Below are 17,534 nucleotides of genomic sequence, written 5' to 3' on the forward strand. Positions count from 1 at the left end.
TTTGTTTTCTTTTAATCTAAAAAGCGAAGTAAAGCATTTACAATTTCAAGCACTTTATCCCAAATTCAAGCACCATTCCCAAAATTCAAGCACTTTTCAAACCTTGAAAACACCTCGTACAATTTCAAGCATTTTCAAGGATTTCCAGCACCCGTACGCACCCTGTGTGTTATATACGTTTTAGTGCATGTAAATGGTCTGCAAAGGCTCAAATCCCTTTGTTCCCTCCAGAGTTTCTATCCCCCCCCTCCTGCTTGAAACGCCTCAATTGGACTATTTTATTTTATTCTGGAACCTAATGACATCCCTATTGGCGCTTTTCCACTGCAGGGCCTCGCACGGCTTAGTACGGTATAGTTAGGCCTCGTTAGGCCAGGCTCACTTTATGCTGCGTTTCCATTACAGTTTAGGAACTGGGGCAGTAACTATAGTAACGCAGTGTAGGCGGAGCCGTGACGTCATCTTCAATGAGAACCACAAAACCAACATCAGCCGTTAGCTGTTAGCACTCAGAGCTCACAGCTCCTCATATCTGTTCAGAAACTAGACAAAAGTTAAACAAGTACAAACCACAGACTGTCTGTGTCATGGCGAATACAGTCGCTGCTTTATTTATGTCTGTATAGGCCGTTGTTGTGAGTGTGGACGGTCGGAGTATATACTGCGTTAGCTTAGCCGATCTCCATTTAGAAAACACGCATTTTAAAAGGTTTTTCGCCTGCCGTCTGTCTGCAGACTTGTCAAAGCATTAATTCATGGTTTTTACTAACCGGTATCAGTATGTTGTTACTTCGGCATCATTTTGAAACGTGTATTACAATTAAATCACGGTAAAATATGTTCTTGTTGTAGTTGCCAGCGATTCTCTCACTAGTTTAGCATACTTAGCCCGGTTGTTGGCTCGGAAAGAACCTCGATTTTGGAGAGCCAGAAAACTGTGAAATAGTACCCGCTAGCCGGAACTACGCCTAGTGGAAACGCAACCAAAAACCGGCCGGGCACGGCACGCTTAAACCGCGCTGTAGTGGAAATGCGCCATATGTAACACTCACGCTCCTATTGGCTAGCGCTCCAACATATAGTACGTGATAGGCTAAGGGATGGGACATCTCAAAGCGATAGACCAATCACAACAGAGCCGGCCAGCTAACCAATCAGAGCAGATGGGCTCTGGTTTCAGACAGGAAAAAAAAAAAGTAAATCTATAAATTAATAAAAAATCAGAGTGCAGAAAAAATTTGAAAACACTGAGCGACTCCCAATTACAGAGCTCTCCGTGTCTTTGCCCCAGGGCTTACACATCAAACTGCTTTATTACCACAGGGCAACACCTGCCAGCAGCTGTCTGACTGTCATCCTGCACACAGCTCCTTAAAAACACTGATCATCTCAGCGCTGGAGAAACGGAAGTTAGTTGAAACAAACCAATACAAATTTGGTAACATAAATGAAAAGTAGACATTGCTTTGTTTAAAAAGGGAACAAGCCAAAATGTTGGGAATCCTTGCACAAGAGGATAAAAAACAACACTTCTCTGCAATTTGGGGGATTTGTTCTTTTCTCTGTTGTTAACCTTGTTATTTGCCTCGTTGTCACTGATCCAATGGTGAAAGCAGCACCATTGGCTCCTCAGAATTCCAATTCAACTGTGTACTTGGACATAGATGGGTTGAAAGTGAAGTTCCCCTGAGACCTCTCATGCACCCCCTGTGGCAAAGTGCATCCACATGTATTCTGAAACACTATTTCATCACCTGGATGACCACATAAAGCCACAAGACATTATCTGGCTGACGGACGTTCCTATAACTTTAGACATCCCCCGACCGAGTTGGACATTTTTCCACTTGACTTCACTAATCATGATCCGAACCATCATCTGTCCCCTCTGCCTTCAGGCTTTCCTCTCACTGCTTCCTCTCGTACGCTCCCTCAGGAGGGTTTCATCCTCACCCTCAGCTTCTTGTCCCTGAACAGCAGCTTGCGTCCGGTCTCGTTCAGCTCCAGCCAGTCGATCTTGGAGTTTTGGTTGATGGTTCCCAGATTGTAGCCTCCGGCCAAGTCCACTGAGAGGAGAAACATCAGGTTAGCTGAGCAGCAGAGAGACGGCCAGTGTCACAATGCATGTGGCTAGAATTGGACTTTTATTCTGGTAATCAGTCAGTGACTTTATAATATCAGAGTATATGCAGGAATCCTGAAGTCAAATGTAAGACCTTTTAAGACCTTTTTTAAGACCCTTTCCATACATTTGAAGACCTCATCGCCACTTGGAGTTTTAACCTTGGCGACACACTTTACCTCACATTGACTATATACAGTATTGATTGTCCTTCCTCCTTATCTTCCAACCATTTGGACGCAGACTTGCATTTCCCCATAACGATGTTGTTTAACAACCGGCGTAAACGGACCTTCGCGCGCTATCAAGCAGTGAGCGTGCGATGTCCTGTTCAGATGACGTCAAATCCAACGGGATGCCATAAATAAACTACACAGAATCACACTACACACCTACGCAATGATTACATTCAGGCAGACTGTAGAATACAACCTCTTTGGACAATTTATATACTTATTGAAAACAAGCTACAAAATGTAATACCTTGGAAAATGCAGTTTAATACTTTTTAATAGCCTTACTTTTCGCTAAATTGATTGATCAACTTGTAATACTTTTTAAGACCCCGCGGACACCCTGTATAAATCTACTTTAAACATATACCAGTTTACCTTTTATAATTAGAAGGCCTGCAACTAAAGAGTATTTTCACTTTCAATCAATCTGCTGATTATTTTCTAGAATAAGACATAATATTGAAAAATCCCAGTTATTAAGTTCAATCGCTACATGTCGTATTGTTGTGTTTAGTTTGGTGGTATAAGCAGAACATCTCCATTTTAAGATGATGAAAACCGCATTTTCTGCATTATTCCTTCTTATTTATTACTTAGGTGATTAATTGATTATCAACACACGCTGGTCATTATTTATCAATGTCTATCTCTTTATAGATGAGTCAACTTATCTTATTATAAGTCTGGTGATACGTCAACTTTTTAATTAAAATGAAACAGTGGGGTCTGTCCACTCACTGGAAGAAATACAGATGAATCATTAAAACACGCATACTGCAGTTTAGTCACGAAGCCATACCAAAGTGTAACTGCATTCAAAGTTTACTTCAAGGACAGAAAGTAAAAGTACTCATTATGCAGAGCGGCGTGAATCAGAATAATGTGTTGCCCATTATGCAATCCTCCGTACGGATGCAATAATGTGTTAATGACTTTAATGCTTCAGATGGGAATCATTTTAATTACTTTAAATGTTTATAAAGTGCTGGGTGAATGTGAATTTCGCCCCGTGGATCAATAAAGTCAAACATTATCCTATATAACATATGATCATTGCTTTAAATGACCAACTGTTTCCAAAGCTGTTATACAAAGTGCACCACTTAGAAATTCAAAAGAGTTTCAGATCATTTTTGTTATAAAACTTTATGTGATTTTTGTACATTTGGTAATTACAATGTATGTGATTGTTGTATATATTTGAACTTTTAGGGTCTTTTGGGTATTTTTTTCTTCTTTTAAATACAAGGCAAGACAAGTTTTCTACCACACCCTAACACATGCTTTATATTTATTTCCTGTGATTTGTATTTATGTGCGTAAAAAAAAAATAACTTAGAATTTATTTCTTGATTATTTTATGCATCATCAATCTGAATGTGCAATGTAATCAGTAACTTAAAGGGGACCTATCATGCAAAATGCACTTTTTGATGTCTTTTATACATAAAGATGTGTCCCCGGTGTGTCGGGGAACTCACGCAGCGTCAGAAAATAAAAACCCTCTCTCTTTTCCTCCGTACCCAAATCTCTAAAAACGGGGCGTTGCATAGCGCCTGGCAGGAAGTGCACCGGTCAGAGCGTCCAGTCAATCCCCAAAATAAACTCATTTTGCAGACCCTATCCCTCCGTAGTCTTTCAAGTAGGAGGAGAAATGCCAGCGTTCTCCTCCGGTTTACAGGCACTGTGTACATTATATAGAATAATTATGATGATGAATGCATTTTTTTACCACTAAAATACAGCAACACATCTTTGATTCATGTCGTTTAAAATTGGAATATTACAATTATTATTAACTTTGTCTGTACAAAGTAGCCTGTCCAGGAAACATGCCCAAATCAACAAAAACTGCGAGCCGGCACGCAAGACGCTCCGCTTCTGAAATGCTCCTGAAACGCGCCCGGTAGGGTATAACGCCGGAGGAGGCCGGACCAAAACCGCGGCGCAGCCGTGACACGACGCAGACGGACCCGGTGGAATCGAGGGGTTAGGCTCATGTTGTGTTCAAGGACCCTGACCGTGGCCAGGAAAAACAGGCACTCGCTTGTTTAAATTTTTTGCGGTCTAGATTTTAAAAAATATATATTTTTTGCGTGTGTTTATAAATTACCTCGAGGGCCGTACCAAATGGTCTCGCGGGCCTTATACGGCCCGGGGGCCGGAGGTTCCCCACCCCTGGTTTAGACAGTAGCTGCCGGGTCCCGCATAAGCTCAGCCCCGTCCTTTTTTATTTAAAGCTTTATACCCCAAATCAGCACTTTTGAAACAGGAAGTGAAATAGAGGGATATGAGGCATGGCTAGAATGGGTGATCTGTTGGTATTTTGAGCAAAACACTTCATAGACATGTTTTTTATATATTTGTATATATCTGAGACCAATGCTATTGCCTAAAAATAGCATGATAGGTGACCTTTAAGGTATAATATATACATTTAGAGGAGTAAAAGTGTAAGAAATAGTATTCTAGTGGAGTACATGGAGAAGAAAATGGAAATACTCAAGAAAAAGTATCTAAGAAATGTAAGTATTGTGTTCAAATGGATGTCCTTTAGATACTTTTGATCAATAACCATCCTAGCACTCCCACACTTCCTCACCAATACAGATGGTCTTTATATCGATGAGATAAGCCAGCTTCTTGTTGTCTTCCACTCCTCTCTGCTTCCTCTCGTTTAGTCGGACGCTGCACACACACACACACACACACACACACACACACACACACACACACACACACACACACACACACACACACACACACACACACACACACACACACACACACACACACACACACACACACACACACACACACACACACACACACACACACACACACACACACACACACACACACACACACACACACACACACACACACACACACACACACACACACACACACACACACACACACACACACACACACACACACACACACACACACACACCTTTAGTTAAATAACCATTTTTACACTAACATCACTGTATGTACACACATTCAACATGTCTAAAATCCAGCATCAGCTCAGTATAATTGGCTTCAGCTGCTGTTTGAATCCCAGAATGCATCTGGTCATGATGTCCTGCTGCAGCCGGAGGCGAGGAGCAGTCAGAGTGTCCTGAAACCGTGTCACTTCTCTACATACATTCTCTGAATATTATGTAAAGATACCTGGAACTCTGCACAGCTCAATACTGCCCTCTAGTGGACAGAGCTGGAAATACATTGTCTGTAAGGAATGATCAGGGACTGTATTTAAACTGTATGTTTATTAATTGAGCATTTTCATGTGGTTGATATTTGATTTAAAAAATATTCAGCTTAGAGGGAATTAATAACATTGACTTAATTAAAAATTTGATAAACATTTTCCTACATTTTTTTGGAATAAAAAGGCTAAATATGATTGTTCTGAATTTGAAAAAGTAGTAAAGCTAAACTAAAGTGAACACCTTTTGCCATAGCACCACATTTGTTTAATTCAGGTTGATAAAAATGCTCAATTTCTCCTTTTTGTGGCATTACATTATGATAATTCATAGGAAAACTCTCAGTTGAGTAATATTTATCTCACTAGTCTACACGTGTTCTGTGGAACCAGTCAAACCTGTTGACCTGTTCCTCTTAACTTGGAAAAGGTGTGTTTGAGTCGTGTACCTACCTGATGAGGTGAGGGTTCATGAATTCGGTTCTGACTGATCCCAGGATCTCATTGCTGCTGTACTCCACCAGGCTCAGCTCCCCAGCGTTAAAGATCATACACACCTGGAACATGACATACAGAATCTTAAAACATGAGCAGTCTGAGGCACAAGACCTGACAGGACCTGCAACCTCGTCCTGCAGCGGTACTGTGATTTTAACCAATTTCTCTCCCTCTATTAAGTACGGTCTTGCAAATGCTGTACATTTTATTAGAAAACATATGGTGTATGTGTCTGTGATTTTTATGTAGAAAAGCTCCAAATGAACTGTGAACTTACAGATTCATTTTCAAAGAAGAACTTTTCGTTTCCCCCAGATCCGGGCCACGCCACCTGAGAGAGAGGAACAGAGGAAAGGCTTATATTAAAAACAATGAGGAATCATGTTTGACTGAATACTCCATTCAATGTAAAAAAAGTCCTACATTAAAATCTCGCTTGAGTAAAAGTGCAGAAGTATTAAAATGTACTTAAAGTATCAAAACAAAGTAATATTTACTGTTTTGAGTTCTGATACACAAATTACTGACTTTTAAGACTTCAAAAGAAAACCATTTTGTAATATATTTTCACCTTTTTGTACCTAAAACTATTATTTCAATTATTCTGAATACTAACTAAAGCTGTAAAAAAAGGTAGTCAAATAAGAAATACACATTTCCCCCTGAGAAGTAGAAGTTTAGAGTATAGCATTAAAGGTGGGGTAGGTAATTTTGGAGAAACCAGCTCTAGTGAGCTAGAATTTGAAAATACATAGCCGGAACAAATCTGCCACTTCCTTCCAGAGCCCCTCCTCCAACACACACGAACGCGCACATGACCAATGAGGGCACGAGATAAGTCTGTGCACAGATGGAAGGCTGACAGGCAGGTAGGCCATCCAGTTATTTTAGCCGGGCCGGCTCAGATGATTGGTCGTGCTTTTTACAGTACTACGGCTTCCACAGATGAATTTTTTCATGGATTTATTGTCAAAGCACTTCAGATATTCATTGCTATTGGGATGTTAAGAGCATTCCATGGAATATAACAAAAAGTGTATCTCGAGCCGGTTTCTCAAACTCACCTACCCCACCTTTAAATGGAAATACTCAAGTACAAATACTTCAAAATCGTTTAAGTACATGAGCAAATGTACTTAGTTACTTTCCACCACTGTACAGTAAATCCAGTATATAGTGAGGTTTTTGGATTATTCTTAATTTGGACACCACATTCAAAATCACATACATCACACTTGGTAACATGTAGAAGTGTCAGATACTGCATCAACTAAGCACAGTGGTGTAAAGTAACTAAGTAGATGTAATCAAGTACTGTACTCAAGTACAATTTTGAGGGACTTTACTTCAGTATTTCAATTGCAGATGTGGATGAATGATGTGAAATATAATCAAGTGTTAAATCAGACTTTAGTTCCACCTGGAGTAAATTCACAAGCTACCCTGCAGTATACAAAGTCATTCAAACTAGCTGCACCTTTACCAGCTTTGAGAACACTTTCATGATCAATCATTATAAAACATATCATATATATTATTCTGAAATGAACCAATCTGCACAATGACTACTTTTACTGTCGCTACTTTAAATATATTTTGATGATAATACTTTTCTACTTTCACTTGAGGAACATTTTGAATGCAGGACTTTTACTGTAACAGAGTATTCCTACACTCTGGTACTTCTACTTTGACTCAAGTACAAGATCTGAGTACTTCTACTTTTACTCAGGTACAATATCTGAGTATTTCTACTTTTACTCAAGTACATGATCTGAGTACTTCTACTTTAAGTAGTTAGAAGATCTGAGTACTTGTCCCACCTCTGACTAAACAGATAAACTCAAACAGATGCATGGCCAGATATCAACTAAGATATCTTTGTTTTATTTGAGTGATTCCTGAGTGTGTACCTCGCTCAGTTTGTTTGTGAGCAGGTCTCCCAGCAGCAGCGTGTCGGAGGTGTGAGCCACCAGGAAGCGGTCCTTTCCCATGATCTTCACTTCCTCTATCTCATACCCGTAGTGAGACTTCAGCACCACTCGCGTTCCTGAGGAGAGGTTCCTCACTATCACCTGGAGGAGGGAACATCAAGACAGACATGTGGAGAATAAGGACAAAGACCAAATAAATAACTTGTGAAATTCCTTTCTCAGTTATTTTGAAGAACATTGTCATTTCCCATATTCTTGTAAATGTCAAAATACAGGTATAAAGCTATTTCATTTAACAAAACATCATTATGCTGCGTTCACACCGGACGCGATGCGATGTTTGGGGCGACGCGATTACTTATGCAGAGATGCGGACAGACGCGAATTCACTTCGACGGCGAGCATGAAGCGGTTGATGAGAATGGAGGGGGCCGCGACAACCGCTCGAGTTCTATTTTACTTTTACTAGTTATTCTACCACCTTTGGTATCTTTTTTCCAGACAAATCATTAGGTATGAAGGAATGGTTGACCTTTGTTGAAATACAATAATCTCAACGTGGAGAAAGCCAAATTAAAGATGAGGTAATGTTGTTCATTTGAATTTTACGAATGAAAAGATGGCAAATGTAACGACTTGACACATAAGAACAATCAACTATGTTTAAGAAGTTCTTAATATCAGGGTATAAGCAGGAATCCTGAAGTCAAATGTAAGACCTTTTAAGACCTTTTCTAAGACCCTTTCCATACATTTGAAGACCTCATCGCCACTTTGAGTTTTAACCGGTTACCTTGGCGACACACTTTACCTCACATTGACTATATACAGTATTGATTGTCCTTCCTCCTTATCTTCCAACCATTTGGACGCAGACTTGCATTTCCCCATAACGATGTTGTTTAACAACCGGCGTAAACGGACCTTCGCGCGCTATCAAGCAGTGAGCGTGCGATGTCCTGTTCAGATGACGTCACATCCAACGGGATGCCATAAATAAACTACACACAATCACACTACACACCTACGCAATGATTACATTCAGGCAGACTGTAGAATACAACCTCTTTGGACAATTTATATACTTATTGAAAACAAGCTACAAAATGTAATACCTTGGAAAATGCCGTTTAATACTTTTTAATAGCCTTCATTTTCGCTAAATTTATTTATCAACTTTTAATACTTTTTAATACTTTTTAAGACCCCGCGGACACACCCTGTAATAGATTAATTTACTCCACAGTTACATACATGCATTTTCTGTATGTGCTCCTTTTAAAACAGTCAGTTAACTCAGAGTAAAATAAGCCTCAAGGCGCTGTCACACCAGGCAGACTCACTCACAGCAGGAAATAATAAATGTGGCTAATGAACTGGAAATGTAATTACACATTTCTCGTGAATGTATCCATCATAATCTTATCAAATATGGTATACATCAAATATGATTTAAAAACCTCCCTTTAAATCTCCATGAAATGCAGCAATGAATACAAAATCCAGAAGGTTCTATGATTGTTATGAAGCCGTCATTTCTGTTGTCCCTTTCTATGGAATTGAGATTATGGGCTGCTTTTTACACTTTAATTATTTGAATCAGATTTATTGTGTTTATTGAACTGGCTGTTTTTATAATGTGTATTGTCAGAAGCCATAGTAAATTGCTTATTTGATCATGAGTTGTTCTCATTGTTTGTGCAATTAAAGAAACAGTTCTGTGTTTCAGACATTAATATTGTATAACATGTTTTGCCTCTACCTGGCTCAGGCCCACGTAGGTCATCTCAAACTTGTTTTTATAGATGGTTCTCCGCAGGCAGCAGTCAAACAGCTCCACTCCACCACACAGAGTTCCCTATGAACACACAAACACACAATACATACATCAAACAACATTTACTTTGATACATATATGTGGTTTGTTTTTAACAGAGGGAATAACTGGTATAAAGTCGCATGATTCAATGTCATAGATATACGTCTAACACCAGGTAACATAAGGGATGAGAAAGAGAACATACATGCATGCACATTCAAATACTGCTCCGAATCCACATTGAAGAAATGAATAGTAAAAGACACACTAAGAGCAGCTAAAACAATATATTTTTGGACAATTATTGAACATTTTCTTGTATACATCTTCAATTTAATTCATAAAGACACAAGCAAATGTATCTCAAAAAGGATTTATATAATGATAGAAATATTCGCTTGTTCCAAATAACGGCCAGCATTGAGTTTCCTTTTTTTGAACGTGTGGAATCCAATAATAATCCAAAATTGTTTTAAATAAATAGGGTATTTACCGCACAGAGGCGTGATCCGTCTTTCTTCCAGGCCAGGCTGGTGATGGTGTACAGGTTGAGGATCTCTTTGGGCTTCGCTTCATCCCACACTCCTCTCCTGGGAGCCCAGTTAAACACCCGCAAGCTCCAGGAAGATACAGGGACAGAATCAATATGTTGCATTCCATTTATAAAGTCCAATATCCGGAATAACACATTATTTAATCCAAGGGGGCTTTGAAGTGCGTGCAGAATACAACTACCCTCTTTCCTTAGACCAGGGGTGTCAAACTCAAGGCCTGGGGGCCAAATCCGGCCCGCCACTTCATTGTATGTGGCCCACAAGAGCTTGCAAAGAATATAATACGTTTATTATGAGGTTACGTGCCGCTTTACAGGAGCACGTTGCCCATAAACTACATGTCGCACAATGCATCACATTTTGTGAGATGCGCACTGAAGAGACTTACAATTACTTGCAATTATTTGCCCTAGACTTCTGCTTTCAGACATAGTTAATTATGAAGTTATTACCCTATCCAATAATAATCCAATGCAGAGGTAATATTGTAAAATAATACATTATTTGATATATATTATATATATTTATCTATGTATATTTATCTTGTCTTAAAGTTAACACCGGCCCTTTGAGTGCAAGCATAATTCTAATGTGGCCCGCAATGAAATTGAGTTTGACACCCCTGCCTTAGACCCTCGCAGTAACAAGGAAAATCTCCCAAAGACACCTAAATATTTACAGGAAAAAGTGTTTGGAAACCTCAGGGAGAGCGACAGAGGAAGATCCCTCTACAATGATGGACAGACGTGCAATAGGTGTTGGGTATATAGGCTAAAAAGTTAATGAAATAACAACATAGACAAATTACAAAATTGATTTGAATCGATGTTAACTTATATATCAAAAAGATAGATCCAGGAGGATGTCAGAAATCGGCGTTGATAAGAAAAGAAAAAGTGGGAGTCAGGCAGGACCCCTTACAAATGATCTGAGTATCGTACATGGCACCTGATGTGGCCTTTTTGATTGTTAGCTATGACACTACTGTCTGTATACTGACCGGTCAAAGCTGCCGAACACGACGGACTGTCCGCTGGGGCTGGTGACGGCCACGGTGAACTCCTTCTCCGTGCGGTCGCGGCTGTACTCGAAGGTCTGCAGGACGTGCCCCTCTCTGCCGTACGCCACCACCCTCTTATCACAGCCGCCCACCATGATGCTGTTCGCTGCCCAGGCCAGAGCGTAGGGGGGGCAGGGGTGCACCAGCAGCTTCCCCTGCGTCACAGTGGAAGAGTTAGTCTGAGAGGCACATTTAAAGGACCCCTATTATACTGTTTTTCATCAATATATCACAGGTCTCAGATATATACAGAGCCTGTCTCTGATTGGCTGAAACACCAAACAGATCATTGCAGCATTACCCATAATCCCCTCTGTTTCAGCCCTGTTTCCAAAGTGCTGATTCTCTGTCTGTTACTTTAGATGAAAATAAGGAGCCCCTCCCCACGCCCCTCTGAGAGAGATTTGGTTACAAAGAACACAATGGTGCTCTAGGAGGAGATTCAGGTGATAAGGTGGGGGGGGGGGGGGGTTACCTTGGTGGGTGATTGGCTAATGGTTACACAAGCCAACACATCGTTATGACATCATAAAGTGGCCAAAATCTGATCAGCTCATTTTCAGACAGGTTTTTATAGAAATGGATCAGGACAAAAAGAGAGAGAATCTTTGTTCCTGAAACTTTCAGAGTCTCTTTACACAGAGGGGACACATGTTGATGAAGAAGAGACATGAAGAAGAGGGGACACATGTTGATGTAGAAGAGACATGAAGAAGAGGGGACACATGTTGATGTAGAAGAGGACATAAGAAGAGGGGACACATGTTGATGTAGAAGAGACATGGAGAAGAGGGGACACATGTTGATGTAGAAGAGACATGAGGAAGAGGGGACACATGTTGATGTAGAAGAGACATGAAGAAGAGGGACACAGGTTGATGTAGACGAGACATGAAGAAGAGGGGACACATGTTGATGTAGAAGAGACATGAATGAAGAGGGGACACATTTTGATGTAGAATAGACTGAAGGGGGACACATGTTGAGTAGAAGAGACATGAAGAAGAGGGGACAATGTTGATGTAGAAGAGACATGAAGAAGAGGGGACACAGGTTGATGTACAAGAGACATGAAGAAGAGGGGACACATGTTGATGTAGAAGCATGAAGAAGAGGGGACACATGTTGATGTAGAAGAGACATGAAAAGAGGGGACACATGTTGATGTAGAAGAGACATGAGAAGAAGGGGCACATGTTGATGATGAAAGCATGAAGAAGAGGGGACACATGTTGATGTAGAAAGACATGAAGAAGAGGAGGGGGACACATGTTGATGTAGAAGAGACATGAAGAAGAGGGACACATGTTGATGTAGAAGAGACATGAAGAAAGGGGACACATGTTGATGTAGAAGAGACATGAAGAAGAGGGGACACATGTTGATGTAGAAGAGACATGAAGAAGAGGGGACACATGTTGATGAAGAAGAGACATGAAGAAGAGGGGACACATGTTGATGTAGAAGAACATGAAGAAGAGGGGACACATGTTGATGAGAAGAGACATGAAAAGAGGGGCACATGTTGATGTAGAAGAGACATGGAGAAGAGGGGACACATGTTGATGTAGAAGAGTGACAATGAGAGGGGACACATGTTGATGTAAAGAGACATGAAGAAGAGGGGACACATGTTGATGTAGAAGAGACATGAAGAAGAGGGGACACATGTTGATGTAGAAGAGACATGAAGAAGAGGGGACACATGTTATGAGAAGAGACATGAAGAAGAGGGGACACATGTTGATGTAGAAGAGACATGAAGAAGAGGGGACACATGTTGATGTAGAAGAGACATGAAGAAGAGGGGACACATGCTGATGTAGAAGAGACATGGAAGAGGGGACACATGTTGATGTAGAAGAGACATGAAGAAGAGGGGACACTGTTGATGTAGAAGAGACATGAAGAAGAGGGGACACATGTTGATGTAGAGAGACATGAAGAAGAGGGGACACATGTTGATGAAGAAGAGACATGAAGAGGGACATGCTGATGTAAGAGACATGAAGAAGAGGGACACATGTTGATGAGAAGAGACATGAAGAAGAGGGGACACATGCTGATGTAGAAGAGACATGGAGAAGAGGGGACACATGTTGATGTAGAAGAGACATGAAGAAGTGGATTTTGCAAAATAGGTTTTTAAAATTTAAAATACGAGAAATGTTTCAGCAACAGGTGTGTTGGTACCTGAGAGTCCCCCGAGCCTTCGTCATTAAAGAAATAACGCACGACCGTCCCGTCAGCGTGGCCCGACAGGATGCCTTTACCAGAAACACTGACACACACACACACATAACACTGACTGTCACTGACTGAGTGTACCACAGAAGAAGAATATACTGTAAATACATGTGACTTTGGCCTCTGGCATTTTGAAAAGACTGGGAATTGTTCTTCCCCCCATGAATATAAATACAAATAAAAACACTGTATACTATCTGTGAGTTAGAATTGTGCATTCATATTATATATATTTACTTGGATGCTAGTGAGACAACGCAGGACTCGGTGCCGTAGATGGTCGATGACTTGCTTGTCTGAGTGTTGGCGAGGCGTACCTATGAAAAAGGCAGGAAAAAAACCATATACATTCATATTTTTTTAACAATACATTATTTCATTAATCATTTGACACACTTTAAAATGCTGATATTAAGCAACACATACTAAACAATACACACTTCTGCTGTGTCTGCTCTCCTTCTGATACTTCTGTGTAATGGAATAAACAGTAATAAAAGCATTTCAATATGAATATATGATTAATATGTACCTTGCCATCCACTAATCCGTAAACAATCGATTGATCTGCAGGCCAGAGCAAGCAAGTCACAGCGCTCTGCAACACAGAGAGGACACATGTTGCATTTGAAAGGTGAAAATCAATGTTCCAACTGGGAAAAATAGCTTTTCCGACATGCTACAAACATTAAAGTCTGAATTCTAAGTAGGGAACCCAACCAATTACTTAAAAATCTACAATACAGCTATTAAATGATATCAAATAAACACTCAATTGACAGCAAGAATTATGGCAGCATTACTTGTTGCCTAATAGCTATTACATATGATTGCAAAAACTGTTAACAGTAATGGCGATTAAGACAAGAACGCATACTGTACTTTTATCCTAAATGTATTTTTACACCACACCTCCTGCCTCCAGCATGCTAACAAAACAATGAGTTAACTTACCGTCTGAACAAATTTGTTGCAAATAGCTTTCTTGTCGCCCCTAGGAGAGAAAGTAAAAATGATAATTAAAACCTGTTTGAATGCATCGATGTAGATAACAACATCCAGATTAATATGAGATATGCAAACAGCCAAATGGACGTTACCAATCTTCTCCAATCCTGTACACGAAGATGATGCTGTCAGACTGGCCGATGGCGATTTTGGTGGAGTCAGGGGAGAACGCCATGTCGTTGACAACATAGCTCTGTTTCCCATACTGACGAACAAATACATTGGATTATTATTGACACAAAACATGTATATGAATTCATAAGACAATTCAAACAAGAGTCATATTGCTGAGTAAAGAAAATATTTTGTATAATTAGGATTGTCATCATTATTACAGCAGCAGAAATAAAGTGCAGATAAAGTAAGGAAAATAAAAACAAAACAAATAATCATAATAACTAATTATGCACACGGTGTTAATAATAAAAAAACACAAAAAAACAAATAGCAGATAAGTACACAATCTCATATAATGTTCCTCCTGCATGACAATTATTTAACACTTTTCAGCAGAAGGAAGTCAAACCTGAAACTTTTGTTAGAGGAACACATTTATTTTATAATTTACAGTACACTAAGGGGTGCCATGAACAGGGTTTAACGCTCTTGTCATTTATTGGTCTATTGCATTTTTGTTTTGTTATGCTGCCAGTAGGGTTTGGAATTGTAGAATAGAATAGAATGGGAGGGATGAACCCCTCTTTAATGGTCACACATGCAGAGCACACAGCACACACAGTGAAATGTGTTCTCTGCTTTTAACCCATCCTAGTACCAGGAGTCTAGTACTAGGAGCAGTTGTTTGGTTTTCTGTGTGTTCACCTTCACTTCTAGGGGTTTAAACTGATATAATAAGTGTTCCTTTATGTTTCCATCATCATTAGGCTAGCTGTCCCTCTGTCTCACCTTGGAGTCCAGGGGTTTGGTGGAGAACTTGTCCCTCCTCTCCCCCTGCTCATCATAGATCAGCACCACCCGGTCCACAGTGCACACAGCGAACTTGGTGTTATTGGGAGCCCAGGCCATGCATGTCACTTTGGCAGGACTGTCCTGTGAAGAAAGGCAGATGAACAAAATCAGAGGAGATCATTAACAGAGATTAATTAGTTAGTTGTTAAAGCTAATCACAACCGGACACACAACCCGTTATCAGAATCAGAATCGAGTTTATTGCCAGGTACGATTACACATTCAAGTAGTTTGCTTTGGTGCTGCAGACATAAACACAATACAAGGAAATAAGTTGTAAGACAAAGTCAAAAATATAACGATTATAGTCAGAGTAAATGTACTTTACATTGATTAGCAGCACGTTTTCCAACCAAATACAGTAAAGCACCGCAGTTGCTAGCAAGCAAAGTAAGGTAACTAAAACCAATCTGTAGATAATACTACATCTTGGTCAGTAAAACCACGTACATGCCAAATTGATAATAGGAAATGTGTGTTTTGTTAGAGCTATTAAGTAATGTTATTATAAGATCATTAACGTTACACAATCATACATAACTGATGCTGCTCTCCAGCAACAGCTAGCATAAAGCTAACTAGTCACTGGACTTACCTGGGGTGTTAACAGTGTTTTAAGATGCCTCAGTTGCATTTTCGGAAGTCTTTAGGATCTTGTACAGGGAAGAACTTTATGAGGAATAAGTCAAAAGTTCCAATTATTTTACATTTACGGTCATTATGTTGACCAACTTCGAGATAGCAGCTAGCATAGAAGACATCTTTCTAGTAAACAGAACTCAGATCTCCTTAGTTACCGTTGGTGCGGGAGGGCGGGGCCTATGGTGAGTTTGTAGCGGTGGGAAATGTCAGATGCTCTCTGTTTCGACACATGTATTTTATTCAAGAACAGTTTGTGATTGTTTTAACAAATAGTTTAAAAGGTATAATAACGAGTCAACAATATATGTACGTAGATTCAACACTTACATCGATGTGTGAGTGAGATCTGATTAACCGCTATTTATAAGGCTTTTTATAGACTTCTTGTTTCCAAAGATTTAATCTCCGTCACAATTATAGCGGAAAAAAGTGAAATGTTTTCTATGTATTGCAAATTAAATACGTCTTTAGCAGTCGGTAATGCAGGTAGTTGATTAGTCTTAACTCATCCACGTGAAGAAAATGTTCATTGGTACAAAAAATAAAAGATTTCCTGGAGATGCCGGGGATTGAACCCGGGGCCTCATACATGCAAAGCATGCGCTCTACCACTGAGCTACATCCCCTTCCATGTTACCATTTCCGGAAGATATGAATATATTCCTTTCACTAGTATATTCCACTGTTATCAGTTTGTTATGAATTTTATGATTTATATGTCTTTAATAATTTCAGAAACCTAACACGTTTTATATGGAGGACAGTAACAAATAAATACAGAATTAATACAGGAATAAAAAAATACAAGAATAAATAAATGTGAAAAAAACAGAAATAAATAAATGTGGAAATAAATACAGGAATAAATACATATGGGTGTATTCGACTTTCAAATGTATATATACACCATATACTTATTTTATTTACTTTTTATCTGTGTTATTGTGTTGCACTGTTGGAGGAGCCTGTGACCTAAGATGTTCATTGTCATATCTACACTGTAGCTATGCACACATGACAATAAAAGCCTTGAAACTTGAAACATATCCCACCTCTCTTGAAGCTTGGTAAAAATCCTAAGGTTTCAGAGTGTATTGGACATAATGATCAGACATATGCAGACATGTTATTGTATATGCAACACATAATTTAAGGTCAAAATGTTGAGAAACAACATGTTCCTCACTCAAACATTGTTGCTGTGGAAGTAAATTGACCTAAACACTTT

General features: G+C 39.6%; 1 protein-coding gene and 1 non-coding gene across 2 annotated transcripts in view; both read right to left on the minus strand.

Moving 5' to 3' along the window:
- The window catches only part of ift172 (intraflagellar transport 172), a 63,652-nt gene extending 47,354 nt beyond the window's left edge, over nucleotides 1-16,298 (minus strand). Inside the window, exons 1-15 of the mRNA XM_034121239.1 lie at nucleotides 16,260-16,298; nucleotides 15,602-15,745; nucleotides 14,788-14,900; nucleotides 14,642-14,681; nucleotides 14,220-14,285; nucleotides 13,925-14,004; nucleotides 13,634-13,721; nucleotides 11,381-11,595; nucleotides 10,320-10,443; nucleotides 9,770-9,865; nucleotides 7,987-8,148; nucleotides 6,351-6,404; nucleotides 6,029-6,132; nucleotides 4,961-5,046; nucleotides 1,954-2,066 (exon numbers count right to left, since the gene is read on the minus strand). Coding sequence (XP_033977130.1) covers nucleotides 1,954-2,066; nucleotides 4,961-5,046; nucleotides 6,029-6,132; nucleotides 6,351-6,404; nucleotides 7,987-8,148; nucleotides 9,770-9,865; nucleotides 10,320-10,443; nucleotides 11,381-11,595; nucleotides 13,634-13,721; nucleotides 13,925-14,004; nucleotides 14,220-14,285; nucleotides 14,642-14,681; nucleotides 14,788-14,900; nucleotides 15,602-15,745; nucleotides 16,260-16,298 — 1,524 coding nt within the window. The remainder of the gene's footprint in view (nucleotides 1-1,953; nucleotides 2,067-4,960; nucleotides 5,047-6,028; nucleotides 6,133-6,350; nucleotides 6,405-7,986; nucleotides 8,149-9,769; nucleotides 9,866-10,319; nucleotides 10,444-11,380; nucleotides 11,596-13,633; nucleotides 13,722-13,924; nucleotides 14,005-14,219; nucleotides 14,286-14,641; nucleotides 14,682-14,787; nucleotides 14,901-15,601; nucleotides 15,746-16,259) is intronic.
- Nucleotides 16,299-16,860: 562 nt separating this feature from the next.
- trnaa-ugc lies at nucleotides 16,861-16,932 on the minus strand. The gene has a single exon. It is a non-coding gene; the product is annotated as a tRNA-Ala (tRNA).
- Between the last annotated feature and the right edge of the window lie 602 nt (nucleotides 16,933-17,534).

This window comes from Trematomus bernacchii, unplaced genomic scaffold (genome assembly GCF_902827165.1).
Source record: "Trematomus bernacchii unplaced genomic scaffold, fTreBer1.1, whole genome shotgun sequence".
NCBI lineage: Eukaryota > Metazoa > Chordata > Actinopteri > Perciformes > Nototheniidae > Trematomus > Trematomus bernacchii.